The sequence below is a fragment of the Dryas octopetala genome, chromosome 4 (genome assembly GCF_963921425.1).
Source record: "Dryas octopetala chromosome 4, drDryOcto1.1, whole genome shotgun sequence".
NCBI lineage: Eukaryota > Viridiplantae > Streptophyta > Magnoliopsida > Rosales > Rosaceae > Dryas > Dryas octopetala.
The window spans coordinates 22,240,808-22,268,191 of record NC_141369.1 but is presented as its reverse complement, the minus strand read 5'-3'; the positions used below and the strand labels follow the sequence as shown (position 1 = coordinate 22,268,191).

Below are 27,384 nucleotides of genomic sequence, written 5' to 3'. Positions count from 1 at the left end.
TTGAAAAAAATGGAGAAAAAATGGAATCACCACTTTGGAAAAGGGAGAATATGGAATTAGTTTGAATATATAATATGGGTGGTGAATGAGACTTATGGATGCTGCATATTATGGTTTAACTTGAACATTTTGGGGAAACCCAAAATACTAAAGTTTAAAAAAAAATACAATATCAATGTGAAAAAACATGATTGAAACTGTAAAAGATCCGCATATGGGTGAAGACCAAAGATAAATTTGGATGTGGTCGAGCATATGAGAGAGGAAATCCTTGTCTTAGACAAGTACACGTGTCCTACTTTCCCGGTTTGACAAGTCAACCTCGGACCCAAAAGAATAGATTTGTATTATTTATGTGACAGTTACACCTTAAGCTTCGAACCCTCATACAATGTATAAACCCACACTCACGTACCCGCCCATTACAAACTGTTACACCCAGTTTTTCGCCACCCTCATCACTTAAGCTAATCCCAAAAGCTTAATTCCAACATTAATATATATATATATATATATTGTGTCTTTACTCTTTAGTTTTCTCTTTTTCTTTTGGAGATCAAAGAATCAAAAACAGATCCTAGGTTTCACAATGTGGGGATCTTTCTTTGAAAGAGCCTCTAGGGTTTTTCATCAATACCCCTCCCTGTCTAAGCTTCTTGTTGTTGTCACAGTCAGGTCTTCAAAATCTCTTTAACATGCACCTTATATGTGTTGTTTTAGTTTTGTGCTTTTGAAGGGTTTTGTTTGCCTTTTTATTTGGACAATCTAGTATATATTTTTGTTATATTAAAAGGATTCGAACCTTAACCTATGTAATATATATGTTAATTAATTTCTTCTCTGAATTGTACTTAACCATTGCAGTGGGGGAGGTTTAGCGACATATCATGAGGAAGCCAGAGCATTCCACACTGTGTATGCTGATGCAGCAGTTGAAAGCGTACAGCCCAAGAAAAAAAAGGTGGTAGTACTTGGAACTGGTTGGGCTGGCGTGAGTTTCTTGAAAAATCTCAAGAGTTCCTCTTATGATGTTGAGGTGGTGTCACCCCATAATTATTTTTTGTTCACTCCTTTGCTACCAAGTGTTACTTGTGGCACGGTTGAAGCACGCAGCATAGTTGAACCAATTCGCTGTATTACTAAGAAGGTACACATACCTATACAATTAATTAAATGATTTACCCCTTAATTTACTGCCAAGCTGTTTAATCAAAAGGCTTTCCTTGATCATTTGAAATTGGCAGAAAGGTTTAGATGTACACTTTAGGGAAGCGGCATGTTACAAAATCGACCCACACAAGAAGAAAGTTTACTGTCGATCAACCCAAGACAAAAATTTGGGTGGGAAAGAAGCCGAGTTTAGTGTCGATTATGACTACCTGATCATTGGCGTAGGAGCCAAAGCAAACACATTTAACACCCCTGGTGTTGAGGAGCACGCTCATTTCTTGAAGGTATAAGATGATGACTCCACAAATTATGATTATGGATTATGGAGAAGAATTGAAATTGAATTATTGCTGCTGGGGTTCGATTAATTTGCAGGGAATAGAAGATGCTCTGAAGATCCGTCAGTCTGTGATTGACTGTTTTGAAAGGGCAAGTCTTCCTTGCGTGAGTGAAGAAGAGAGGAAGAAGATGTTGCATTTCGTAGTTGTTGGTGGTGGTCCAGCAGGTGTGGAGTTTGCTGCAGAGCTTCATGACTTTGTAGTTGAGGATTTAGCTAATTTATACCCTACAGTTAAAGATGACGTAAATATTACTGTAATTGAGGCAAGCGATCATATTTTGAACATGTAAGCCATGCATGCATGAATGCACGTACTTCAATTTTTATATATTAGGATTTGAATGAATGGTGCAGGTTAATTATATATTGCACTTGGTGGGTCAATTTGGTTTGACAGGTTTGACACGAGAATTACTGAATTTGCTGAAGAAAAGTTCTCCAGAGATGGTATTGTTGTAAAAACAGGTTCAATGGTTGTAAAAGTATCTGAAAAGGAAATCTCCACCAAAGAAAGAGCAACTGGCCAAGTTTCAGCTCTACCTTATGGGATGGTTCTCTGGGCAACTGGTATTGGGCCACGCCCTGAGGTTACTGATTTTATGAAGCAGATTGGTCAGGTAAGTTAATTTCTTGCTTCAATTGTTGGGTTGGGCATGACTAATTTGGGTTTGATAGCACTTCATGGATTAATAATCAATGTTGTACTTGTTTGAGCATAGACAAACAGGCGTGTTCTGGCTACTGATGAATGGCTGAGGGTGCAAGGATGTGATGACGTATATGCTCTGGGTGATTGTGCAACAATAAATCAACGCAGGGTCATGGTATATATTGCTCTCTGTGTATCAGTGTATGTGTCATTGTTCGAAAGATTGTAAATCCAAATTTGAATAAATGAAACACTGACACATCACATTTATTGAGTCGTTATTCATAAGCTAGCACATTATCTTCTTTAGTATTGGAATATAACTCTATTTATGAGATTTTGTTATTGTTTCCAATCTGTTGCCAGGAAGATGTTGCATTGATATTCAAGAAGGCAGACAAGAACAACACTGGTACTTTAAATCTTAAGGAGTTTCAAGAAGTTGTTGGGGACCTTATGGAGAGGTATCCTCAATTGCAGCTTTATTTGAAGAGCAAACAGATGAGGAATATTGATGACTTACTGAAAAAGAGTTGGCAGTCCACTGAAATAGATATTGAAACCTTCAAAGCAGCTCTGTCGCAAGCAGATTCTCAGATGAAAAATCTTCCCGCAACAGCCCAGGTGATGAACTAATTACATATAGTTAGTTGACTTCCTTTTTTTAATTTGATGACATCTTCGTATCTGTTAACTCGTTCATAATTCTAGGTAGCTGCTCAACAAGGTGCCTACCTTGCCAACTGTTTCAACCGCATGGAGGAGTGTAACAAGTACCCTGAAGGTCCCCTCAGGTTTAGGGGCGAGGGACGCCACCGTTTTCAGCCCTTCAGGTGCAATTTTTTTCTTGCCGATTTCTTGTCAAACATCTTTTCTGTGCAAGACATCATGATCCATGATCCGAATATGAAAGCTGGAGTTGAGCAGTTTGGTATATTTTGAGTCTGATAGCATTTGGCAATTCTGATATCTGTGGCCATTTCATTGTCTTCATGTTTTGTTGGCTTGCTCCTCTACCACTTCCTGTGCAACTGAACTTCTGCTATGATTGAACCCAAGGTATAAGCACTTTGGGCAATTTGCCCCTCTGGGAGGAGAACAAACTGCAGCTCAGCTTCCAGGAGATTGGGTTTCAATTGGTCATAGCACCCAGTGGCTCTGGTACTCAGTATATGCCAGGTAAATTTCTGATATAGATTTGCTTTCACTGGCTTAAATTGGTGGTAAGCTTGTTTATCACCAATTCACCATTCTCTGACAATTCTCTAATTATTTACAGCAAGCTAGTGAGTTGGCGCACAAGGGTGTTGGTGGTTTCTGATTGGGGAAGGCGATTCATATTTGGGAGGGACTCAAGTCGCATTTGAGACCAGATGGGAGAGCATGTATCACACTAGAACTTTATTTCCACCATTTTTGTCTTCCAATACAGACTCGGTTTATTTTCTTAATTAGAGTTTCAAACTTGTAATGAGATTGAAATCCATGATTCTCTTTATACCACTTATAATCTCTATTCGACTAGCTGATGCTGTTCTTGAGGTTGCATTTGTATCATTGCATATGCCAAGCTTATTACATATAGAACCAAGTGGACCAACACAGAATACTTGACCCCAAATGAACACAATGTCAAATTAAGCATCATTTTGAATATGAACACAAAATTGAGTAGCAGATTTGAAGCACTATACAACCAATACCAATAGCAAGAGACCAACCAAACTACTTACTTGCGTTTATTTCGTTTGAAGTCCATTGGACCAGCAAGCTTTGAAGCACACGAATTCAACTCCTCCTGAAAAGCCACTGCCAACTCCACCTTCCCCATCTTCTTGAGGTTACTGATCAGTGCCCGATACATATACAGTGAAGGACGGATTCGCCTCGCCTTCATCTCATCGAAGAGTCTCATTGACTCCTCAACGTTCCCTGACCGTCCCAGGCTCTCCATCACTGCAGTGTACGTAAGCAAATCTGGCTGAACTCCATTTTCACCCATTTCCTTCAAATACAACAAGCACATATCGAATTTCCCGAACTTCCTCAAATTGTTTAGTACCGTATTGTAAGAAACGACATCTGGGTCAATGCCAGCTTCTTTCATTGAACCAAATTGGCTAAGCATTTCATCCCTGCGACCTGCACGACCCAAGATTTCCAAAATGGTGTTGTATGTGTACAAATCCGGTGCAAAGTTGAGAGCTTTCATCTGGGTGAAGATCACAAGGGCCTTGTCAGTCTCTCTGCATTCACCAAACGCAAAGATAATCCTGTTTATCACAGTCAAGCTTGGAGAAGTCAGCTCCAATACTTGCTTGGTGAGTCTGAGAAGCAGCTCGTCACAACCATCTGTCTTTGCAAAAGCATTGGCAACAGTGAGATAACAAGTTGAATTCAAACGTTGAGAAGATCCAGTTGCAACTCTGACAATTTCACAAACAAGTTGAAGGTCATTTCTTTCACTTGCTGCTACCAACAAACGATTATACGCTTTGGGGCTGAGGAAGACGCGTTTTTCGTGTAAGGATTCGAGTAATGTAGGGGCGTTTTCTATGGAGGAGAGAATTCGATTCACAACCAGTTCTTCTTCTTCTTCTTCCGCGGAAGAGGCCTGAGAGTTGGTGATGAATCTACTTCCAATGGAGAACAATGGCCGGTTCTTCGACTCGCCAACTGGGTTGGACGGCATGCATTTCTGAATCGGATTCCGAATCGGAGCCGAGTCGGGACCGAGAGTGCGAGCGCATAGCTGTGCTGCTCTGTAGGATCGCAAACGCCTTGAAGAAGCAGATAGCATCGCTCTGGATTCAGAGCGATATGGCGTTGGGGTTTTTCGACGTGCGGCTAAGCTGTTTGAGCAATTGCCCCTCTCGTCACAAGACTTGGGAGACAGCAAGCATGCTTTGAGGTACGTTTTAAGGTGTTTGCACTATTACCATTTTTTGTTACATTTCACAATTTTAACTCCCTTAGAAACAGATTAATTACAATTTCCTTCTCTCTTTTTTTAGCTGAATTTCCTTCTCTTATAAAATTAAGTAAAACAACAAACTTCAAATTCAAAATGAATAAAAAACTGCACCTCAAAAAAAAAAACATGAATAAAAACTAAAAGAAAAAACTTTAAATCAAAATAAGGAATAAAAAGACTAGGGATGGACAACACTCCATCAAGTTAGAATATGTGGGTATTTTGAGAAAATCAATAAAAGTTCAATAATATAATTTTCTGGAAAAAAAAAAAAAAAAACAATTTTGCAGGGTAGAAAAAGTAGTGGATGAGTGAACAGTGAACACTTTGGGGCGGTAATACCACCGCTCTAAATACTTGGACAATGACATAAACCAAGAAAAGCATGAACTTGAGAAAATAAATATATTTTATATTTGGGTTAAATACAAAAATGGTTCACGAACTTTACAGTGAATTTCAATTTAATCCACTAAATATAAAAAGTGTCAATTTGATCCACAAACTTTTCAATTTGTACCAAAGCAGTACAAACGCTAACTTTCATCCAAAAATTAACGGAATTGGTCACATGAAAATGTGATGACCGGACTGAAATGCCTCTAAAAATGTGGTCACTTGCTGTGCACATGACTACTTTTCGTTAAATTTTTCGATAAAAGTTAACGTTTGTACTGCTTTGGTACAACTTGAAAAGTTCGTGGACCAAATTGACACTTTTTATAGTTAGTGGACTAAATTGAAATTCACTGTAAAGTTTGTGAACCATTTTTGTATTTAACCATTTATCTTTCATTTAACTTTTCTATTATTTATTAACCAACTAATTCTACTAGTATACTTGCTGTAAGTTTGTGGGAATTTCTAATCAATTTAACTTCTGATACTGCAATACCTTTGTACCCTTTCTACATTTGGCTGTCCAAGTATCTGATGCCAAGTATTGTAATATTCATTCCAACCAGCATGTATTCAAGTAAAGGGCTCACAATGGCCATGAATACAAGTTGTTTCAACATGTAAACTTTCTACATTTGGTTGTCCAAATTTAACTTCTGATACTGCAATACCTTTGTTAACTTTCTACATTCATTATAATACATGTTTAGTTCGTGCAAATTTGACATTGAGTTGGAAACTTGGAACAAGGCTATTAAGCTGTTAAAAATATTGTTTTTTGATGGATTAAATGCTGTCTTTTCAATGGGAAAGGGCTCCAGTCCACTTATGAGTAGTTTCTTCTGCACGTCCTGGCCTAGGATCACCTTGATTGGGAGAAACCTCAAGTAAAAGTTTGCATAAGTTGCATTCTCTGTTTGGCTTCAAGGAGAAGTAAAATTTATACAGCCAAAAACATTCCACTCAATCAAGGCATTTAAGGATGTTTACAGTTACACTCTAAACATGGGCATTTAGGACATGAAAAAACCATATTAAAGCCAAGATCACACTAGAAAGTTTAAGCTGCTGAGATACTTTACTGCATAATATTGGTATATAGTACCACAGAGAAAATGATTTCAGAAGCAAGACTTGATCATTGACTACTTGAACTTGGCAACTTCCTATAAACTTACTTCCAAACAATCCAGTAACAGTCAAGTAGTTCAAATAGTGGCCAAAGTAACAAAAACTTAGAAACTACTCTTCAAGGATATGGCATGATAGATCAGCATTAGCTAATCAACAGGGAAAAAACAAAGTTAAGAAGACATCAGTTAATTAGTGCCTTTTGTTATCATATATTCAAGGTGACATTTTTCGCAAGTCATGTACAGATACATTATGCAATGAACAATCACTGGATGACTATTACTCAAATTCGTTAAAAAGAATGAGAACAAACACATCTTGCTAGAAAGCAAGAGTAAAAGCTCAATCTATTATTGCATAACAGAGAAAGCAAAGTCTACCGATAGACTTACAATCCCATTAACAGAAACAAAAAAACGTACTTACTCCATAACAAGAGTTATGGCTCATAAGAATGAAGCTAAAACTTCATATCCAAAGTTACCAATTCAAGTAGAGGTCAAAATCCTCCATGATTCCACTTACTCTTCCTCTGAATCTTCTTCTGCAAAACTCAATGCCTGGCAAACCTCCTCATTGCTGCTGAAGTAGGATTTCTTCCCAATCAATTCAGCAACCCTTTTGGCTGGCCCTGAACCCCTTGGAGTATCATTACCACATCGGACAGTCCTAATCTTGGGAAGCACATCACTCATCTCAGCAACATCCTCCACACTCTGGTACACTACTATGTCATTTGGAATCTCCCACCTCTTCTTCACCCGGTTCTCCGGTCCTTGACTCCGGGACGCCTCCCGGCCAACCCCACGTGGCTTCCCCGCCAACGACACGCGCCTCTTGTTCTTACCATCTTCCTTATCATCATCTGGTAAGGACCTTTTCCGGCCATCAGTCATCGCCGAATTAGCAATCTGGTTATACCTGCTTGGCACAACTCTGCCAGCCTTGAATGGTTTCTTAGCAGGCACAGACTTTGGGACTTCCCCATCTTTGAAAAGCTTCTTTGGCTCAATTGAAGCAAGAACCTTGTCTTCCTTCTTCGCAGGCCTTTTAGCCCCTCCAACCGTAGTTGCAGCTTGTTTCGGAACTTGAATCTTGGACGCAGTTTTTCGCGATTTCGGGCTCAGACTCAAACTCTTTCCCCTTTCTTTTGTAGCCCTCAATTCATCAATTTCCTGAAGCTTCCAAAAGCATGATTTCCGGCGACTCTGTATCGGCTGAACAGGGGTTATTTCAAGCTTACTCGGCCGCCGGAATCCAGCTCCGGCTATAATCTCCGACGGTCCCAAACTGACACCTCTGCGATTCACCTTTGGTCTCGCACTTAACATCAAAGATTCCTCAATCTTTCTCAACCCATCTGAATTCTTGACACTCTGTTTTGGCTCCATGAATTTCGCCGCCACAACCCGTCCACGCTTTTCCACTGTCTTCGCGTTCCGCTCAGCCTTTTCGAGTCGAAGCGCTTCGAGTCTTGACGACAAGCGGCTTATCTCCTTCTCGATCTCTTCAATCTCCGTATCAATCTTCCCCTCATCAGGAACTTTCTCTTCTCTATCTTCAACCTCAAACCCCTTCTTCTTTGACACCTCTTTGAATAGCAGATTCAATGGCTTGCCTTGTGAGTTCCCAATAGTGGTATTCGTGTTCAGTGGCTTAAAGGGCACCGAGGATGCGACACAAACAGGGGTTTTCAGGATCGCAGGACTTAGATTCTCTTTGCTGCAATCGGATTCGACCGACTCCATAGACCGGTTCAGCAGCAGGGGTTGCAGTAGATCAGACCAAGAAGCTTTAATGGCGGCGGAACCTTCAGATTCTTCGTTGTCAAAGGCGGCATTGTTCCACACCTGAAGCTCTGGTGCGTTAATGGCATCTGGGTAATGAAGAACGCTCATTTTTGCTTACTGGGTAGGAACAATTGTAGACAAAGATGGCTTTTTTTCTCTTACTTTCTTGTATTGTATGTATAAGTATTGGTGATTTGTGGTTCTTGGATTAGAGAGAGAGAGAGAGAGATCTTGCTTTGGAAGAAATTCTTTGTATTTTGAGATTTTTGACCGTTGGGGAAAATTTAGACGTTGGGGGGGCAATGGGAGCGTTTCGTGTAATCCTAGCCGTTGGGTGCAAAACGGCTCACATAGACGCTCCGATTTGATCTAAAGTTTTATTTCCTTTCATCAGGATTTGTTTTTATCTTTTATTAGTAGTTATTACGGGGTTAATTTCGTAAGCATACCCTGAGGTTTGGTCTTATTCTGATCAGACCCCACAGTTTTAATTCATATCTATCATCTCTTAATCTCTTATTTGTAACTATAGTTGCTATTTGCACACTTATTTTTCTTTCATTACATGCTTATTTCTCATCTCACACTCATTTTTCTTTTTAATTTTTATAATTTATCAAAACAAACTCTCAAAATATTCAAAATACCCTCATTTATACTCGCACACACACACACACACACACACACACACATAAACCAAAACCCAGCTAGCTCACACACCCCCAACGCCGACTTCAGTCGGCCTCCTCTCTCTCATTTCTCCTCTCTCCTATCTCCCTATCTCTTTTCTCTTCGCTCTCTCTCTCCATTTCCCTCTCTGCTTACTGCTTTCTCTGATCAGATGCAGGGGTCGTCGAGCTTACCGACCTCCAGATTAGTGGACTTCGCTGTGAACGGTGGGGCTAGGTGTGGTCAGGAAGGGGTTGGGTTAGGTTAGGTTGGGGGGTGGGGGTGGGGGTGGGGGTGGGCGGGGCTGAGGCTAGGCGGGCCAGGGTGGTGGTCGATCTTGAGGCCGGCGCTGCAACTGACTAGAGAGAGATAGGAGAGAGAAGCCATACAAAGAAAGGGATAGATGAGATAGATAAGGAGAGAGAAAGGGATGTGTTGTCCTTTTTGGTAATTTAAATTTGGGTTAAACTGGTAATTTACTAAATAAATAGGGAGAGGTGTGTAATGAGAAGAAATAGGGTGTGCAAATAGTAGCACCCTTTTTTATAGGTATGAAATTTAAATAGTCAAAGAGTTAAAAAAAAAAAAATTCCAACCATTCTCTTGACTCTGTAAAACAAAAAAGACAAAATAAAGTAAAAAAATAGGAACGGCCATTGTTGATCAGTGTTAAGATAATTTGTGAAATGCTCGTAATACTAGATATCTCAACATTTTGGTTGAAGGAAATTAGAAAGATTCTTATCGCCTCAATATAAAGTGTTCTATCCTGTGACATATTCGTATTATCAATAAAAATGTCAAGTTCTTATCTAATGACTCTAAGCTATTATTTTTAAAGAAACGAATTCACTACTTTGGTGTGATGTATTGACAAATTTTGAGTAAATAATACAATTTATTATGCTAAAACTGCATTTGAAGTTTCCAAAAAATGTAAGGAAATTTTTATTTTTTGGTTATTCTTTTCAATTAAAATTAGTAAACATTTTTATGGACATCCTGGATTTGAAGATATGGTGCCATTGATGGTTTTGTGTTTGATGGAAAGAGTAAATTTAGTTTTCTTTCTCTTTTTAATTTGTTTAGGATGCAATATTGTTTTTCTCTTTTTATTTAGGTTTTCATGTTTCTTTAAAACAAATGGAGGATAAAAGTGACTTCTGCAATGGTCAAACTTGGTCAATTCTGTTGATATTCACTAATGGCAAGGGGTGCTAGTGGAATAAATCAAAATTGTGGGGTCTGCTTGGAAAAAGGCTAAACCTCAGAATTCACGAAGTCTGCTGGGTGGGACCAACAGGCGCGCATTGTGTCCGCGCGTCAAACGACCTAACAACCTGCGTCTTGATTGAAACGGTGCGTTTAGCCGACGTTGGTTAGTGGTGAGTGGCGACAGACTGTGAAGTCTGTGATGCTCACTTGCTGATGTCGTGATTAAATCCAAAATAAACGTTAAACAGCTTTTTTACCAAAAAAAAAAATAAAAAAATAAAAGAACTGTAAAGAATTCTGGAACTGAAACTCTTGCTAAATTTCCGATTCTTCGAAGATGGATTCCGGGAGGCAGGTTTTCACGGTGGATCTTCTAGAAAGATATGCGGCGAAGGGGCGTGGAGTCATCACCTGTATGGCTGCCGGAAACGACGTCATTGTGTTGGGGACCAGTAAAGGATGGATCATTCGCCACGATTTCGGCGTCGGCGATTCCTTCGGTACCTCATTCTGACACTTAATTCCTTGCAAATGAAATTCAATCCTTTTGTTATTAGCTTGCCCGAGTTTCATTCCATTTAGGTATGATATGCTTAGGAACACTTTACTTGATTGTCTTTGCTGAGCTTAAGCTTAAACTTAAGCTTCGTAAGGCCTATAGACCAATGGTTTTCTTTAGTCGCTAAATTGATCATGTCAAGCTGAGTTGTGCTGGGTGGGTGTTGAAACCTCATTCTAACCCATTCTCTGATTGTGTTGATTTGATTCATTTTGCATTCTATTCTACTTAAGATCAGGCAATGCTTGATGGGTAATTTTTCTTTTGAGCTGTAGATATTGATCTCTCGGCGGGTCGTCCTGGGGAGCAATCCATCCATAGGGTATTTGTTGATCCCGGTGGGAGCCACTGTATTGCCACCATTTCCGGTACTGGGGGTGCTGATACTTTCTATACCCATGCAAAATGGTCCAAGCCGCGTCTTTTGACCAAGTTAAAAGGTCTCGTTGTGAATTCTGTTGCCTGGAACAGACAACAGATAACAGAAGGTAGCTTACCAGTCGAATCACTATTTTACCTTATTGCATTTCGATAGAGGTTTGTGCATGTTGATTCATTTTAGGTATTGCATGTTATTTCTTAAATCACAGCTTCGACAAAGGAAGTCCTTCTCGGCACAGACAATGGTCAACTTCATGAGATTTCTGTGGATGAGAAGGATAAAAAGGAGAAATATGTGAAGTCTCTGTTAGAATTAACAGAACTTCCAGAGGCTTTCATGAGTTTGCAGGTGATCTTTTTGTTCACCTTTTCTGTTAGGAAAATAATTAAAATAGAATTGTACCAATTTGTAACTCTAAGGCATCATCATCTTGATCTATTCTCTGTGTACAGATGGAAACTGCAACCATTCTGAATGGAACCAGATACTATGTGATGGCTGTTACTCCTACACGACTCTATTCCTTTACTGGAATTGGATTGCTGGATGTAAGTTTAGCTCGCCTATTATTTTTTTTTTTTTGAGTTATCGAAATTGGGTAACTTCTGCGTAGTGAACTTTTCAAATATGTGCACAGCTCCAAGAATGCATACTTATTTAAGACTGATTCGATGGTTTACTTTAGTTGGTGACCAATATGTACATGTTTTCACCTTAATTGTTTGTTACATATCATGTAACTACCTATAGTGTGGTGCTTCAAGCCTTGGACTTCATTGATTCCTTAAAGATATCTTTGTTTGTCATTCAGTCCTCAGTTTTTCATGGTTCTCTTAACTTGAATTGTATAATTATTGATTGTTCTGCATTTCTAGACTGTTTTTGCTAGTTACGCAGCTAATGCGGTGCATTTCATGGAACTTCCTGGTGAAATACCTAACAGGCAAGTGCTTATGTTGACTCTAACAGAGTTATTGAAAGATGAGATACAAAAAATCTTGAAATTGGAAAGTTCTTTATATTTGTTTTGGAAGTATTGTCTTCTTCTCTACAAACAATCACTTTTTGATTTTCTAAATTGATTATTATTATTATCTGTCATTCTTATTGAGCTCTGATGCCCTTTGTCATCTTTCAGTGAACTGCATTTCTATATCAAGCAAAGAAGAGCAATACATTTTGCATGGCTTTCTGGAGCTGGTATCTATCATGGTGGTTTAAATTTTGGGGCACAACATAGGTAGAAGATGGCATTCTTCTTTTCTTCTTCCTTCCTATAAAACAGAACCATCCTTCTTACAGTGTTTCTTTTTGGAAATCTTTTGGGCAGTTCTCCAAATGGAGATGAAAATTTTGTGGAGAACAAGGCTCTTTTGGACTATTCAAAATTGAGTGACAGTGCTGAAGTAGCAAAACCCAGTTCTATGGCAGTTTCTGAATTTCATTTCTTGCTTCTTATTGGGAATAGGGTTAAGGTGTGTACATAATCACTGCTCTGAATATTTGTTTACTTCTTACTGATGCTGTTGTCTCTATGCTCCCATTGAGTATCATATTCTGAACTAATGCTGGTTCTAAGCATTAGGTTAAATGAAAAAAACATATGTATGATGTGTATCAGAATGAGATTTTTTAGTATATAGTGCCTACATACTGCACTTGTCCCATTTTTGTTTAGCTTCTGGACTATTTTCATGTGTAAATGTTTTGTAGGTCGTAAATAGAATAAGTGAGCAAATCATAGAGGAACTTCAGTTTGATCAAACAACTGAATCAGTTTCAAAGGGTATCATTGGATTATGTAGTGACGCCACTGCTGGGTTGTTCTATGCTTATGACCAAAACTCTGTATTTCAGGTTTGTCTTTTTATGACTAAATCTTTTCTGGCTTTAGTCCATTTTGCACCAGAAAGTAAACCTTTTCATACTGCCGGATTTGAGAACATAATGTAGGTGTCTGTTAATGATGAAGGCCGAGACATGTGGAAAGTTTATCTGGACATGAAAGAGTATGCTGCTGCTTTGGCGAATTGTCGTGACCCGCTTCAGAGGGACCAAGTATATTTGGTGCAGGTGATACCTAACTGACTTCATTGCAATTGAACTATTTGTGAAACTTATTAAAAATATGAACCTCACTGCATTGCAGTCTTGTATTCAGATATTTGTCTTCTGAATCTTATATTTACTTGAGTAGTCAGTAACAGAAGTAATTTGATTTGCAGGCTGAAGCTGCATTTGCCTCCAAGGATTACCTCAGAGCTGCATCCTTTTATGCAAAAGTGAATTCTCTATTTCTTGATCTGGGTTTTAAATAAGTAATAATTTATGGAAAATGGCTATAGGCGTAGAAAGCTGTTTGTTATTTCTTGATCTTAGTTTCTTTTGTCTTGTTGTCTAGATGTCTCTAATTTGTTTATTGCTACTAGATTTGCACTGGTCAGTACCTATACTGAAGACATTTTGTAACATTCCACTTATGTTTCACTGATTGAGCTCACAAAGATATTGTTTTATTTAGCTTTGAAAGTAAAAAGTACACACTTTGTGATTGTACAGATCCATATTCTGATCCAAATCATATATTTTTAATGAACAGCTGTGTATTATTAACCATCAGGGAAATGAAAAATGTTGCCCCTTCTGTAAAAGAACACTGTCTGATTATCCAGATCTCATATTTTGATGGATATTAAGAATTTTCTAAGTCTCACTAGGGTAATATGACTTCCTCATGTTATTCTTCTACGTACGTGATCTAATTTGCTTGATTGAGATTTAAATATGGGTCTGCAAATGTATGTGAGCTCACTATCTTTTTTGGCCATAATAAATCATAATAAATGAGCTCACTATAAACCATAATAAATCCTTCCCTTCCTGCTGCTACTCTGTGATTATGTTGATTTATTTCTAGTTTATGGTTGAGAACAAGATACTTATAAACATGCCCTGTCTTTCTTCACTCTGTTTTTCCACATTCTCTGGTTCTCTAGGTGCCTCTTATTCCAAGTTATACTGCTGGAACTTTTGGATCTGGTTGTATCTCATTTATTAAATGATGATGGGATTTTTTGCAGATCAACTATATATTATCATTCGAGGAGATCACTCTGAAGTTTATCACCGTAAATGAGCAGGTACTTGCAAAATTATTTGTCTGTGTGTGTTTTCTGTTAGTTTGGTATTAAACTCATACAGTTATGGACTTTTACTACACTTTGCATGCTTTCAGGATGCTTTAAGAACTTTTCTGTTACGGAAACTCGATTCTCTTGCGAAGGATGACAAATGCCAAATAACAATGATTTCAACATGGGCAACTGAATTGTACTTGGATAAGGTTTTGCTTCTTTCTATGCTCGGTTCTTGCATAAAGAACTTTCTAGATAGCTTTGTAAAAGCTAAATATTTTTTTTAGCACACATCAAAAAGCATGATGGGTAGATTAAAGATGATGCATCCTACAATGTCAGATGAATTTTGAGACCTTCTTACAGTATACTTATTTTGTTATACAAATACTAAATGGATTTTTCTTTACTTTTTTTTTTTGATCATTCAGGTTTTTAACGCTTTAAATAGAATAATGAAGATGTCAAAATTTTCCCTTTCTTCCAAATTTATGAAGCACTAATTTATATGTTGTTTTCAAATCAATTGTGGATATCTTGAGTATAGATAAATCGGCTACTATTGGAAGATGACACTGCATTGGACAATCGTAATTCAGAGTATCAGTCAATCATTAAAGAGTTTCGTGCATTTCTTAGTGACTGCAAGGATGTATTGGATGAGGCAACTACAATGAGACTGTTAGAAAGGTAATTGTTGACAGAATCTGCTTTTTTGAACCATTCTCTTTAAATTCGTACACAGCTGTGGAATCTCAGATGTTCCTGTTATTTATGAATATCCTCTACAAGGAGATGATTGTGAAACATTATCAAAGTCCATACTATTAAGGACTTAGGTCGACTTAACTTTATGTGTCACTCTTTTGATTTTATTTCAGTTGAAAGAACACTAAAATAAGTATGCTTTGGCTACATGCTGCAGTTATGGCCGAGTTGAAGAGTTGGTATTTTTTGCTAGTCTGAAGGAACAATATGAAATTGTAGTTCAACATTACATTCAGGTGCTTTTATGCTTTTAGTTCCTTCTTTTATTTTTTATTTTTTATCTTTGTGTTTGCAGATTGTTGTCACTATCACCTAGTCTTGCTTCACCTATTTTCCCTTAATACTTCTATTTTAAAATTGTCGTTCTAGTCCTGCTTGGTTTTCTATGACCCAAGGCACATTAGGCACATAAACGCCCAAATTGATATATTCTATATCTTTCTTGCTCTGCTCCACTCTTTCTTTTTGGTTAATTTTTTGTGAAAGGACAATACTTGCCTCCTAAGCAGTGAAGGAACTTCTTTCAAACTAGTAATGTGACATTTATTTATTGGTATGAATTGGTGAAATTAGTGGAAGTGAAAGTACTGTTTGAAAGTGGTATTTTATATCTTTCTTGCTTTAGGTGCATCTCTTGTATACTTCCTACATACTGTAAAAGTGCCACTTTTGTTTCTGGTTACTTTTTGTGAAATGACAATACTTGCCTCTTGAGCAATGAAGGAACTTCTTACTAACCACTCAAGTGACATTTATTTATTGGCATTAATTGGTGAAAATGGGTAGAATCTACCACTTTCTTAATATTAAATAATTATTATTATTATTAATATTGGGAAAGTTGTAAGTCTCACCACTTTCATCACTTTATGTGGATAAATACATGCCTTGTCAGCTGTCAAGGGGAAGTTACTCTTCAGTGCTCAGGTCATTCATTTTACTAGGATTAAACTGTAGATATATTATTCAGTAGTCGAGTAAATTTTCAAAACTATTTTGATTAGTAATTTTTTGATTTGTTGATTGGATACTTCTGGTTTTTCAAATTTTTTTTTTTCCCATTTGGATTTGGAATTAGCAAGGAGAGGTAAAGAAAGCATTGGAGGTGCTTCAAAAACCTAAAGTTCCTATAGATCTTCAGGTATAGGTCAAGTTTGCAGATTTGGTATAAGAACATTTTCCCTAACATATTCCACTTGTTGGTTCCCACTTTTTTTATTAACAAATTACGTAATTGTTCACTCGCAGTACAAGTTTGCCCCAGACCTGATCATGCTTGACGCATATGAAGCTGTGGAGTCATGGATGGCAGCGAACAACCTCAACCCAAGGAAACTCATTCCTGCAATGATGCGTTATTCAAGTGAACCACATGCAAAGTATTTTCTCATGAATACTCTACTAGAAATTGCACTTAGGATATAAAGTTCTGGATAAGACTCTTTGAGATACTTTCCCTTAAACCACATAAAAGCTTGGAAAAAAAAAAAAAACTAAAAAAAAAAAAAAAAATTCACTTTCCACTACAATTTATGTGGTGATTTTAATTTATGTACTTATAATTTCTAGTACTTGGTGATTCCATCTTGAGAAGTAGGGATTATGTATTGCAATGCCTTCTTTCTATCCATGTACCCTTTCCTTTTGTATGACATGCACATTTCTTCAAAAAGAGATACAAATTTCGCCTCTCGTGGTGTATTTTATATTCTGGTTAGGCACAAACTTCTAGTTGATGGTAACTAGAAGTTGCCCTAAAACTTGGAAGTTCTGTTTCCTGTTTTTTGGTTAATAATGCATTTAAGTGTTATAATTTTCTTTCTCACATTTTCTGGATTGCTATTATTGCTTTTGTATATCACATGCAGAAATGAAACCCATGAAGTCATCAAGTATTTGGAATACTGCGTCCATCGTTTGCATAATGAGGATCCTGGAGTGCACAACTTGCTTTTATCGCTTTATGCCAAGCAGGTTGATTTTTTTCCATTCCATTGTATGATTGAAAGCCGATGCTTTTGACAACTTTGAAATTTAAGAGCCTGCTTAATCTATCTGAATGAAGAAAAAAAAAAAAAGATTTTTGTGTCACAGATAAACTCTACAATTTCTTTGGATCTATACTTTTTTCATCCCTTTCCAGTATATGTAAGAATGTATTTCATTGTGCATATTACTCTTCTACAATTTACAGGAAGATGATAGTGCACTTTTGCGTTTCCTACAATTCAAGTTTGGAAAAGGACGGGAAAGTGGCCCAGAATTCTTCTATGATCCTAAGTATGCTTTACGCCTATGCCTCAAGGAAAAGCGAATGCGTGCCTGTGTTCATATATACAGTATGATGTCCATGCATGAAGAAGCAGTTGCTCTTGCCCTACAGGTTCTAGTCTGAGGCTAATGGTTTTGCGATTCAACTATTGTTCCCCCAATCTGTATATTATTTTACTTGTAGCTTTTAACTGTTTTAGGTATTAATCAATTTAAAATTACAAAGGTGTTTGTGTTGTGCAAATTATACTATTTTAGTAACAGAAGGGTAAAGATCATTGCTGAAAGTTAGTACATATTCTTTGGTATTTGTATACCAAGGCCTTTCTTATTTATTTATGCATCGGAACTATCTTTCTTTAGAACATTTGCCTATACTGAGATAGCTAATTTGCGGTTATTTAAATCTTGAAGTAATTTTGAACTCTAAATTTGTTTATTCAAATCAAGGGAATGGAAGCAATCATACACCACCTAATAGTCTCTTCTTTATAGGAACCTAGGCAAGTTTTGGATGAGTTATAGTTGTTATCTTTGCTTGAGTTCATTTAATGGCTTTTATCCTATTGTTACATAAGTTGTTCTTTTGGTGCCTTAGGTTGATCCTGAGCTTGCTATGGCTGAAGCTGACAAGGTTGAAGACGATGAGGACTTGAGAAAGAAGCTTTGGCTCATGGTTGCGAAGCATGTTATTGAACAGGAAAAGGGAGCTAAAAGGGAGAACATACGGAAGGCAATAGCATTTCTTAAAGAAACCGATGGCCTTCTAAAGATAGAGGATATATTACCATTCTTTCCAGACTTTGCCCTGATCGATGACTTCAAGGTGAGATCTATTCCGTGTTACAATGCACATATGATTCTTTGGTTTTATTTTTGCCCCTTTAGATTGCCTTTTTACCAATTGATATAGTAGTTTGATCTCCAACATATGAGATTTCTGTTGTTAAGTAGCTTTCAGAATATTTTACTTGTGTGATGCTGTTGGGACTATAAATTGTATTCAGCTACCGTTAGATTTTGAATTCCATCCATATGTATGTAGGAGGCAATTTGCTCATCATTAGAGGATTACAACAATCAAATCGAACTACTGAAACAGGAAATGAATGATGCGACACATGGTGCCGACAACATCAGAAATGACATTAGTGCACTTGCTCAAAGATATGCGGTGGTTGATCGTGATGAAGAATGTGGGGTATTGCTCGTCCTGATGTTATAGCTGCATAATCTGATTGGTTATTTAATAAAAGCTACAAATTTTGTTGCACTCACGCTCCCATAGACAATTCCATGTATGCATCTCATATTTTTGGTTTAAACTAAACCAAAATTTTTTATGCTTGGTTTGGTTTACCTCTGAAAATAAATGAATCTAGTGTCCTTCCCTTCCCCCCCCCTTCCCACACACACACAATTCAGGAGTTGTGAGTGTCCCCATTATGTGTTGGATCATAGTGGATTCCCTTTAAGTTGGCTTGACTCATAGCTTTTTGCCATTTTCTCTGGTTACCTCTTTACCATTTGAATTTGTTATTATACTTGGTGCCTTTATTTGACTTTTCAATCTATGAGCTATCAGGTTTGTCGGCGTAAAATTTTAACTGTGGGTAGGGAGTATCAGATGACTAGGGGCTATACATCAGTAGGACAAATGGCTCCATTCTATGTCTTTCCATGTGGACATGCCTTCCACGCTCAATGCCTGATTGCCCATGTTACCCGTAGTACAAATGAAGCTCAAGTAAGTTCAAGTCTTTATTTCTGTATATCTATTATCATTGGTTGGATAAAGTGGAAAGTAGCTTAAGTATCACTCTTCTGTTTTGTCTCTCATTAGTCATGTCAAAAGGTTGTTTCTCATTAGCTTCTAATAAAATTGTATTCTGAGAAAGCTTTGTAATGTGCCAAACTACGTAGAAGTAACAGGATTTTTCTGGCTGAACCCAACTCATTTATTTCTATTTCTTTTCCCTGTTTTATTCAAATGAATATTGCAGGCAGAGTATATACTGGATCTGCAGAAGCAACTTACGCTACTTGATGGGGGGGAAGCTAGGAAGGATTCAAATGGTAGCCTAACTGAGGAAACCATAACAAGCATGGCCCCTGTAGATAAGGTTATTTGGCTCTATCTTGTTTTGCTTTACATTGCATCTTATTTGATCCATTTTCTGTTTCTTGGCTGTTAAATGAGACTATTTGATTATCAGCCACTTCCAAATTTAATATTTCAAAACTAAAATCTTTTGATTATCAACCATTCCAAATTTAAGATTTCAGAACTAACTTCAGAGTTTTTGGTTGTCTTTTCTGTCGTTCATTAACATGTACCTTAAATTCCGTCTTAAAGAAACCTTGTAGAATTTATTTTTGGCTTGTCAGTATACTGTCACTCAATTCAATTTGCCACTACATGCTTCTAGTCATCAATTCATGAATTTAAGTTCTATATAGTAAACTTAACCAAATACTTCATGTTAAAATGATTGCCACAGCTCCGGTCGCAGTTGGATGATGCTGCGGCGAGCGAATGCCCATTTTGTGGGGACTTGATGATCCGTGAGATCTCTCTACCTTTTGTCCTTCTAGAGGAACAACAGCAGAATGCTTCATGGGAGATAAATTTGCGTAACCTTGGAAACCAGAGGACCCTTTCTTTAACTTTATGATCATATTCTGTCTTATGTCTATCGGTGCATGCGAGTTGTGTTCCTGCAGAGATGTATTGTTGCTAGTTACGGAGCTTGGTCATCTTTCTTTTTGTAAGCATTCATTTGGTGCCAATAGGGTTGTTAACAATGCCCTTATTCTTTTATAATATTTTTTGTTCCCTGCTTAGGGTACTTTCACTTCCCCTTCTTTGTCTGGGTATTGGCCCTCTTTGGTATGTAATTACAAAATGGGTTAATATTATTGCTAAAATCATTATCTTGCAGTGAATTTGTCCAACCGACAGATACCCGAGATGGGGCCGGGCCTGCCATTGATAGATTGACCATTTTTAACTTTCTTTATTTTCAGAGAGAGAGGATAATAACATATAGCGTTCACACTACTCCACACTCAAAATAACGAAAGACCAATAACAGTGTCTTTAACAATGTATTAAGCAACCAAAAACAAAGGACTAGTGATAGAAGGCTACATTTTTGTATCAAATTATGTATTATCTCTCTTGTATTATCTCTCTAATAAAAATGAGATCAATTAATACAAGTAAGTCTCATTTCTATTAGGGATGTGATCTCCCTAACATTAAAAAACAAAATGGAACTCTTATGTATCTAATTATTTTCCTTGCTTGAGGTCGAATTCTCCTGAAGGCTGTAGCTTAATTTACTGTCCCAACAAGACAAAGCCATTGACCCACAAAGATAAAGTCGCAATTGATGTTGGGATTAAATATTCAGCATACACACATTAAATATTCAAAATTTCCAAACATAAATTAAAAGACAATATATTAATAACCCATATACTGTAAATAAAAGAAATCTAATAAAATCCCATTATAATCTTGGATAGAATTAGACAGCATTCGAATCTTATAACTTACTGCCGAGTTGTCTGCTCTCAGAAGAGGAGATGATGAGAAAAAGACAGTAGGAGAACCGAATTCAAGAACATGGCCACTTTGTTGTTAAATTTAACCATAGCCATTATTTCTTTAAATGTATGTAATATTCTAATATTTTAGTGTGTTCCTTGGGTGGTGGTTGTGGTTCGAAGACAGAGCAGAGCAATATTTATAGTGAAATTACACTAGAAGATACCAAGTTATGTGGCAGAAATTAATGCTATGCAATTCCTTGTTAAAGGCCGGCTTGTCCATTGTACATATGTAACAACATTTCATATAGTATATTACTATATTTGCTTTGATATCCCAAAGTTTCTTTGGGCAGGCTTAGCCGCCTGACTGTATAGTATAGCATAACACCATAAACTAATTCCCAAACTGGGGCAGCTTTGTCCTTTCCAAATCCTACTGCATGCATGCATGCATGCAGATTTTTTTGTATTAATTGATCAAATGGGAAATTAAGAATAAAGAGATAATTAATTATGTAGGATGAAAAATGAAAACTTAGATAAAAGGAGACATGGAAAAAAAAAAATCAATTATAAGAATGCCACAAAAACAAACTTAAAAGAATGCAAATCAGAGTCATCAGACCCAAAAAAAATAATAAATGCAAAAGCATGTCCTTAATAAATAAAAAAGTTATTAAAAAGAAAGAGCAATTGGAATTAAAATAAAAAGCAATAAACGAAATGCCCAAAAGGCAATGCATTCGCAGCGTCGCCGCCGGCACCACCACTATTACCACCGGTTTCGGTTTCTTATTCCGCTGATTTCCGGAGCGCTTCTCATCTTCTTCGCTATTCTCTTGTTTATTGCTCCTCCTGTCCATGTCAATCACCTCCTCCATCAACGACTCCACCAACACTTTTCGGTACTCTCTCTCTCTCTCGCGTTCATTAATGCTCATACATTTGGTAGTTGTTTCGAATTTGAAGCTGATGATAGGTTCAGTTGGATCTTTACGGTTTTCGATTACTTCTTCATCATCAGACCGCTGGAAGGAGATCGGATCGTGATCTTCTCTGGAGTTCCAGGCATTCCAACTTCTACTATGCATGCAGCAATGCCACCCAAAACTTTCCAAGTGCGTGTATTATTCCACTTTTTTTACAATTTTCTTTCAGTTTCATTTTTTGTCATTTTTTACAATTTGTTACTAACGAATTGTTGTTTTTTTTTTTTTTTTATCATTTTTCTTCTATTGTACGTTTATTTCATATGTTTTTGTAAAATGGAAGTTCTATTTGTGTTCGCAATGACAATAATGTTATTAATTTGATGTTATGCTCATATTTGCAGAAGCTGAAGAAATTACGCATCCTTTTAGGTACTTGGCAATTGCAACCAATGGAGGCTTGAATCAACAAAGAACTGGGGTAACTTTCTTTACTTTTGTTTCTCTGCTGCAATATACTGATGCCATAATCAAGGGTGAAAAGTATAATGTAGATTGTAGAGTAGGAGTTTGCCTGGTGTTGGTTAAGATATCGATGATTGGATGTATGCATTTCTAGCCATTTTTCTTTCCTGGAATCGTTGCGAACTCCAAAGACACATTGCTTTATTTTATTAGTTGATATCGATGGTTATCTAAATCTGAGAGTAGAATTAGTGACACAGGTTGGCTGGCTTTGATTCAGTTGATTTCTCACTAAAATTAGTTTAGTTGCCTCTGATATTAGGATCCAGCGAATACTCTTTCAGTATTATCGTGTGACTTGCAATGATCAGACTTCTATCTCGTTGCATTTATGCTCCTTGATTATAGGGTACGGGTATAAAATTTTTACTTCTGTTGTGGAGCTTATTGCCTTTGGCAGATTACAGATTCCGTTGTTGCTGCTCGTATACTGAATGCTAGTCTTGTCATTCCAAAGTTGGACCAGAAGTCTTTCTGGAAAGATGCGAGGTTAGTCATTGAATGGCATATTATATATGCTGCCCTCTTATTTTGTAATTACATTAACCTGTTCAGATGGTAGAGGTATATAAACATATACGTGCATTTACTAGTTAAAAGTTTATATGACAGATCTTTGCTTTTCTTGTGCAGTAACTTTTCAGAGATCTTTGATGTTGATTGGTTTATATCGTTTCTGTCAAAAGATGTTAAAATCATTAAGCAGCTCCCAAGTAAGGGAGGTAAAGAATGGAAACCATATAGAATGCGTGTCCCAAGGAAGTGTAATGAGAGATGTTATCAGAAGCGTGTATTACCTGTTCTTTTGAAAAAGCATGTAAGTTTTTAGTTTTCTTAAGCTATTAATTTCTTATATATGGTATTGACTTCTTTTTTAATTATTACCTTTACTGCTTCTCCTTTTTTTTTAAGTTTGTATTTTAATATTCACTTTGCTTGTCAGTTGTTACTGTTATATTAATATAAATAAACTTTATTATTACGGTTAAAAATAAAAATAGTTAAATATATAGCTCGCAAGCTCACTAGCCAAGCCTGAGTAAGATCAGGCGTGAGCTTGGCTAGTTTAGCAAGTGAGTTGAGCCCTTAATGAGCAGCTCTGCTTGTTTACAGCTTGAGATATGTCTTCTGGAATTATCTTTGTGCAAGCTATTGAGAGATAAATATCCAAAAATTCTAGAATAGGCACTTATTAGTCTTCATTCTGTGACAGGCTGTCCAGCTCACCAAGTTTGATTACAGAGTTGCAAACATGTTAGATACAGATTTGCAAAAATTAAGATGTAGAGTCAACTACCATGCTTTAAAGTTTACTAACCCAATACAGAAAATGGCTGAAAAGTTGGTTCATCGAATGAGGATGAGAAGTAAGCATTATATTGCATTGCACCTGAGGTAAATTTATCTGTCTTTTTATTTCTGCAGTTACCACTATCATATAATTATAGAATTAGATAAATGGGAAATACATCAATACGGTCTAGCGTTGTTGCCCTGTCTTATAGTATTTTTAGGTTGAGCTGTATATTTTCATGCTGAGCCTGTGGTTCGAACCATTATATTTGTACAGACATTTGTACACATGCATTTCCAATCTATTTGATAGATATGCAGAGACGCACATGCACATATATGATCATAAGTAGCAGTTTGTATTCCCACTTTCACATTTAAGATTCTGAAAATTTTAAAGGGTTACTTGTGAGATAGTTTCTTGATGCAATTTAATGTTACTTGTTACAGGTATGAACCTGATATGCTTGCATTCTCAGGATGCTATTTTGGTGGAGGAGATAAGGAAAGAAAAGAACTGGGTGCAATACGAAAGAGGTGGAAGACTTTGCATGTAAGGCTCAAGTGATGTTCTTTTGGATTTATGTAATCTTATTCTTTCCCTGAATCAAATATTTAAAGGTAAAATGATTAAAACCTGATTCTGTGCATGTATATAGTTATTTTTTATATAGTGAAGACAAATGAAAATAAATAATGAGTGAATAGGCAAATGAAAAGAAATGTTATTACCAGTGCCATGTCAAGAATGCATTGACCTCTATTGGTTCCAAACTTTAGTCTTCTGATTATGATTATGATGTATCGGGGTAGATTTCTATCCCATTGGGTCTAACTCCAGATCCATAGGATGTATGTATGAGATGAATGTTGGATTGCGTTGCAGATAAACAATCCTGATAAGCCAAGGAGGCATGGGAGATGTCCACTTACTCCAAAAGAAGTTGGGCTGATGCTGAGAGCACTGGGCTATGGCAGTGATGTTCATATCTATGTGGCATCAGGGGAAGTGTATGGAGGGGAAGAAACATTGGCACTGCTTAAGGCACTATTCCCCAACTTCTATTCAAAAGAGACCATAGCAACCAAGGAGGAATTGGAACCATTTTATTCATTTTCTTCTCGCATGGCTGCACTTGACTTTATAGTTTGTGATGAGAGTGATGTCTTTGTCGCCAACAACAATGGTAATATGGCCAGAATATTAGCTGGAAGAAGGTAGGTTGTCTTTCTTTCTCCTTTTCATTCCTCTTTTCATCTTATTCTTATTGCCCCCTCCCTCTGCCTGCTTAATTTTCACAGATTTTATTTGTTGCAGGAAATATTTTGGACATAAGCCCACTATTCGTCCAAATGCTAAAAAACTCTATCGGTTGTTCTTAAGCAAAGACAACATGACCTGGGATGCTTTTACCTCTAAGGTTCATACTTACCAGAGAGGCTTTATGGGTAAGCCAAATGAAGTGAGGCCAGGCAGAGGTGAGTTTCATGAGAACCCATCCGCCTGCATATGTGAAGATTCTCAGGCAAAGTTCAAGAGCAATATGCGACCTAGAAAATATGGTAAGAGTAATAATGACACAAGAACAGATGAAGTAGAACTTGATGTACAAAACTTGGAATACGATCCAGAATGGTCTGATACTGATGAGGATGATTATCAAAATGGCCCTCTGGACAATGATCTGTTGAACAACAGAACAGATGTGGATTATGATGCAGTCAACTCTGAGGAACGTGAATTGGAAGAGATGCTTTCGGACTAGACGAATCTGTCTTCCTCAACCCTTGTTAAGAGTTATTAGCTGCATGTAACTGATTCTTATACGCAATTTCTTCCTCACATTTCCAGCTCTAGCCAAAAGTATTGACCATGGTCCCTCCTCCCTCCTCCTTTGTCAACTGTCAACTGTCAACTAATTATAAAAGCATGAGCAAAGATAATCTGCGTCCTACTTTTGTGAATACCGGCTGACAGAATACTGATTTTCGACTTTCAACTTGAGAAACATCCTGTGCAATGCGAGGGCATGTAAGGTCTCTACTCTCTACTCTCCAGCTGAAAATGGATCTTTCGTAGAGCTAAGCCTGCGAGTCTTTGCCTTGGAAACAAGGTTGGGTTGGGGACTTTCTAGGCCCACATTAGTTATTGCTTAGTTTTGAGTTTTGGGCTTTGGCCTCATTGTAACCAACAATAAAAATATTGTTTTAATATATTCAAAAGAAATATCAATTGTAAAGTTCGAAATAGATGGTTTGATTATAGGAGTGCATCGTGTGTGGGGTGGATAGTCCTTTATTTTTCTGAATCTAACATAATCTTAATTCTTATTCCACCTATCTTTACTATTTAGGCTAATCTCAAGGACAGTTGGTCTTTTATTAACTTTACTAACCGATTAGTATTTAAGCACTACTAATTAGTCATAAAATAATTTTTGGCTAGGTTCACTCTCAGCTCCCTCTGGTCAACTTTGGAACTGGTTCGAGCATGGAGAAAGTGTGAAGGACGAGGCTCTCGGGTGAGTAGGCTCTGGATGTTTCGCATCTTTCACCCATACTCTAGAGAATGCATTTCAATGGGATTTTTTTTTTTTTGGTTTTTGAGAGAAATTTTCAACGGGAAATTATTTACCAAACTTTTTGGAAATGGTAATTTTTCTAAAGTTTGTTGATAGCATACTGAAGATCATTGGTAACATTCTAAAAATTCAAATAAATTAAGCACAATTTATTTATGAACTTTATGCTGCATACCTAATGCATGATTATTGAAATAAGATTAACATGATATTGATTATCCTAAATCTGTATGTGATGCCAACCCATATATGCCTGAATTGTCTTTGTTTTCCATACATGACATTTTTTTTTTTATTTTGAAAAGAAACGAATTTTAAACATGTCAGATATTGGAAGAAACTAAACGTATCAAAAATAATATAGAGCAAAATGTCCATTTTTAATATATTTATTTACTTTTTAACATTTTATTCTTGTGTTAAATTTTAAACAAATTATGAAAAATGTGTTACAATAAGTTTTATAGTTAGATTACTAAGTTTTTTTGGTAAGGTGGTGACCAAAAGTGCCATAATTAGATTAATAAGTTAATTACAGTGAATATATGTTTTGTTGTCTGATTAGTTTTGGAGAAAGTAGATATTAATAAACAAACCTTGATAGGGTATGTCTTTACCCGTTGTGTTGTGTTGTGGAAGTCTAATGAGGGATTACATGTATGTTGCAAGTTTTTATAAATATAAGAGGACTGCGATGCTTCTTTATTCTTTATTCCTTATTTCATAGTCCTCCTACGTATCAAAGGAAAGAAATGCTCAACTCCTGTTATCAACATATTAATAGGTTGTAAATGTGATAAGGTCACCAACCCAACTGTTAATACACAAATAGCAAAACAGAAGTTGAATTATCTCAGCAGGTGTTAATCTTCTGAATGAAATTGGTTACAAGATTAGTTCAAGTTTTATTAAGGGTTTTAGACTTTTTTTTTTTCTTTTTTTTTTTTTTTTTTTGTATTAGACTATTAGTTGATCTAATGTATATATGTGTATATAACACACTAATTAAATCAGTATTAAGTGTAATGACTGATGCATGCTTA

At 36.8% G+C, this 27,384-nt stretch overlaps 5 protein-coding genes across 5 annotated transcripts; 3 read left to right on the top strand and 2 right to left on the bottom strand.

Moving 5' to 3' along the window:
* Positions 1–589: 589 nt before the first annotated feature.
* Positions 590–3,547, top strand: LOC147288260 (external alternative NAD(P)H-ubiquinone oxidoreductase B3, mitochondrial-like). Its single transcript, XM_086240066.1, has 10 exons — positions 590–675; positions 865–1,147; positions 1,245–1,454; positions 1,546–1,796; positions 1,908–2,127; positions 2,230–2,334; positions 2,526–2,783; positions 2,871–2,992; positions 3,219–3,338; positions 3,439–3,547. Exons 1-10 carry the CDS (start codon positions 590–592, stop codon positions 3,524–3,526), a joined length of 1,743 nt encoding a protein of 580 aa, XP_086096192.1. The 3' UTR covers positions 3,527–3,547.
* Positions 3,548–3,630: 83 nt separating this feature from the next.
* Positions 3,631–5,028, bottom strand: LOC147288259 (Tetratricopeptide repeat (TPR)-like superfamily protein). The gene has a single exon (XM_086240067.1). It carries the CDS (start codon positions 4,957–4,959, stop codon positions 3,889–3,891), a length of 1,071 nt encoding a protein of 356 aa, XP_086096193.1. The 5' UTR covers positions 4,960–5,028; the 3' UTR covers positions 3,631–3,888.
* Positions 5,029–6,988: 1,960 nt separating this feature from the next.
* On the bottom strand, positions 6,989–8,618 carry LOC147288258 (uncharacterized). Its single transcript, XM_086242244.1, has one exon. The coding sequence runs from the start codon at positions 8,562–8,564 to the stop codon at positions 7,188–7,190; it is 1,377 nt and encodes a 458-aa protein (XP_086098370.1). The 5' UTR covers positions 8,565–8,618; the 3' UTR covers positions 6,989–7,187.
* A 1,997-nt stretch (positions 8,619–10,615) lies between these two features.
* On the top strand, positions 10,616–20,314 carry LOC147288257 (zinc ion binding protein). The gene is made up of 23 exons (XM_086241490.1): positions 10,616–10,840; positions 11,175–11,387; positions 11,490–11,629; positions 11,734–11,829; positions 12,157–12,224; positions 12,420–12,521; positions 12,612–12,756; positions 12,995–13,138; positions 13,235–13,354; positions 13,507–13,563; positions 14,362–14,421; positions 14,517–14,624; positions 14,963–15,105; positions 15,341–15,419; positions 16,262–16,324; positions 16,432–16,562; positions 17,052–17,157; positions 17,378–17,566; positions 18,053–18,280; positions 18,500–18,655; positions 19,040–19,201; positions 19,458–19,577; positions 19,956–20,314. The coding sequence occupies exons 1-23, from the start codon at positions 10,678–10,680 to the stop codon at positions 20,127–20,129; spliced, it is 2,967 nt and encodes a 988-aa protein (XP_086097616.1). The 5' UTR covers positions 10,616–10,677; the 3' UTR covers positions 20,130–20,314.
* A 1,406-nt stretch (positions 20,315–21,720) lies between these two features.
* Positions 21,721–25,944, top strand: LOC147288256 (O-fucosyltransferase 16-like). Its single transcript, XM_086240282.1, has 9 exons — positions 21,721–21,917; positions 22,037–22,130; positions 22,346–22,422; positions 22,867–22,955; positions 23,100–23,283; positions 23,680–23,861; positions 24,210–24,312; positions 24,646–24,977; positions 25,078–25,944. The coding sequence occupies exons 1-9, from the start codon at positions 21,750–21,752 to the stop codon at positions 25,523–25,525; spliced, it is 1,677 nt and encodes a 558-aa protein (XP_086096408.1). The 5' UTR covers positions 21,721–21,749; the 3' UTR covers positions 25,526–25,944.
* Positions 25,945–27,384: the final 1,440 nt, after the last annotated feature.

Excerpts from the sequence above, each read along its gene's own strand:
- LOC147288260 (XM_086240066.1), top strand. The coding sequence starts at position 590 with ATGTGGGGATCTTTCTTTGAAAGAGCCTCTAGGGTTTTTCATCAATAC. Across the intron at positions 1,148-1,244 it reads TTCGCTGTATTACTAAGAAG|AAAGGTTTAGATGTACACTT; the intron begins GTACACATACCT and ends TGAAATTGGCAG. Across the intron at positions 2,993-3,218 it reads CACCGTTTTCAGCCCTTCAG|GTATAAGCACTTTGGGCAAT; the intron begins GTGCAATTTTTT and ends ATTGAACCCAAG.
- LOC147288259 (XM_086240067.1), bottom strand. The coding sequence starts at position 4,959 with ATGCTATCTGCTTCTTCAAGGCGTTTGCGATCCTACAGAGCAGCACAG.
- LOC147288258 (XM_086242244.1), bottom strand. The coding sequence starts at position 8,564 with ATGAGCGTTCTTCATTACCCAGATGCCATTAACGCACCAGAGCTTCAG.
- LOC147288257 (XM_086241490.1), top strand. The coding sequence starts at position 10,678 with ATGGATTCCGGGAGGCAGGTTTTCACGGTGGATCTTCTAGAAAGATAT. Across the intron at positions 17,158-17,377 it reads TATCGCTTTATGCCAAGCAG|GAAGATGATAGTGCACTTTT; the intron begins GTTGATTTTTTT and ends TACAATTTACAG. Across the intron at positions 18,656-19,039 it reads ATCGTGATGAAGAATGTGGG|GTTTGTCGGCGTAAAATTTT; the intron begins GTATTGCTCGTC and ends ATGAGCTATCAG.
- LOC147288256 (XM_086240282.1), top strand. The coding sequence starts at position 21,750 with ATGCATTCGCAGCGTCGCCGCCGGCACCACCACTATTACCACCGGTTT. Across the intron at positions 21,918-22,036 it reads GACTCCACCAACACTTTTCG|ACCGCTGGAAGGAGATCGGA; the intron begins GTACTCTCTCTC and ends CTTCATCATCAG. Across the intron at positions 22,423-22,866 it reads TGAATCAACAAAGAACTGGG|ATTACAGATTCCGTTGTTGC; the intron begins GTAACTTTCTTT and ends TGCCTTTGGCAG.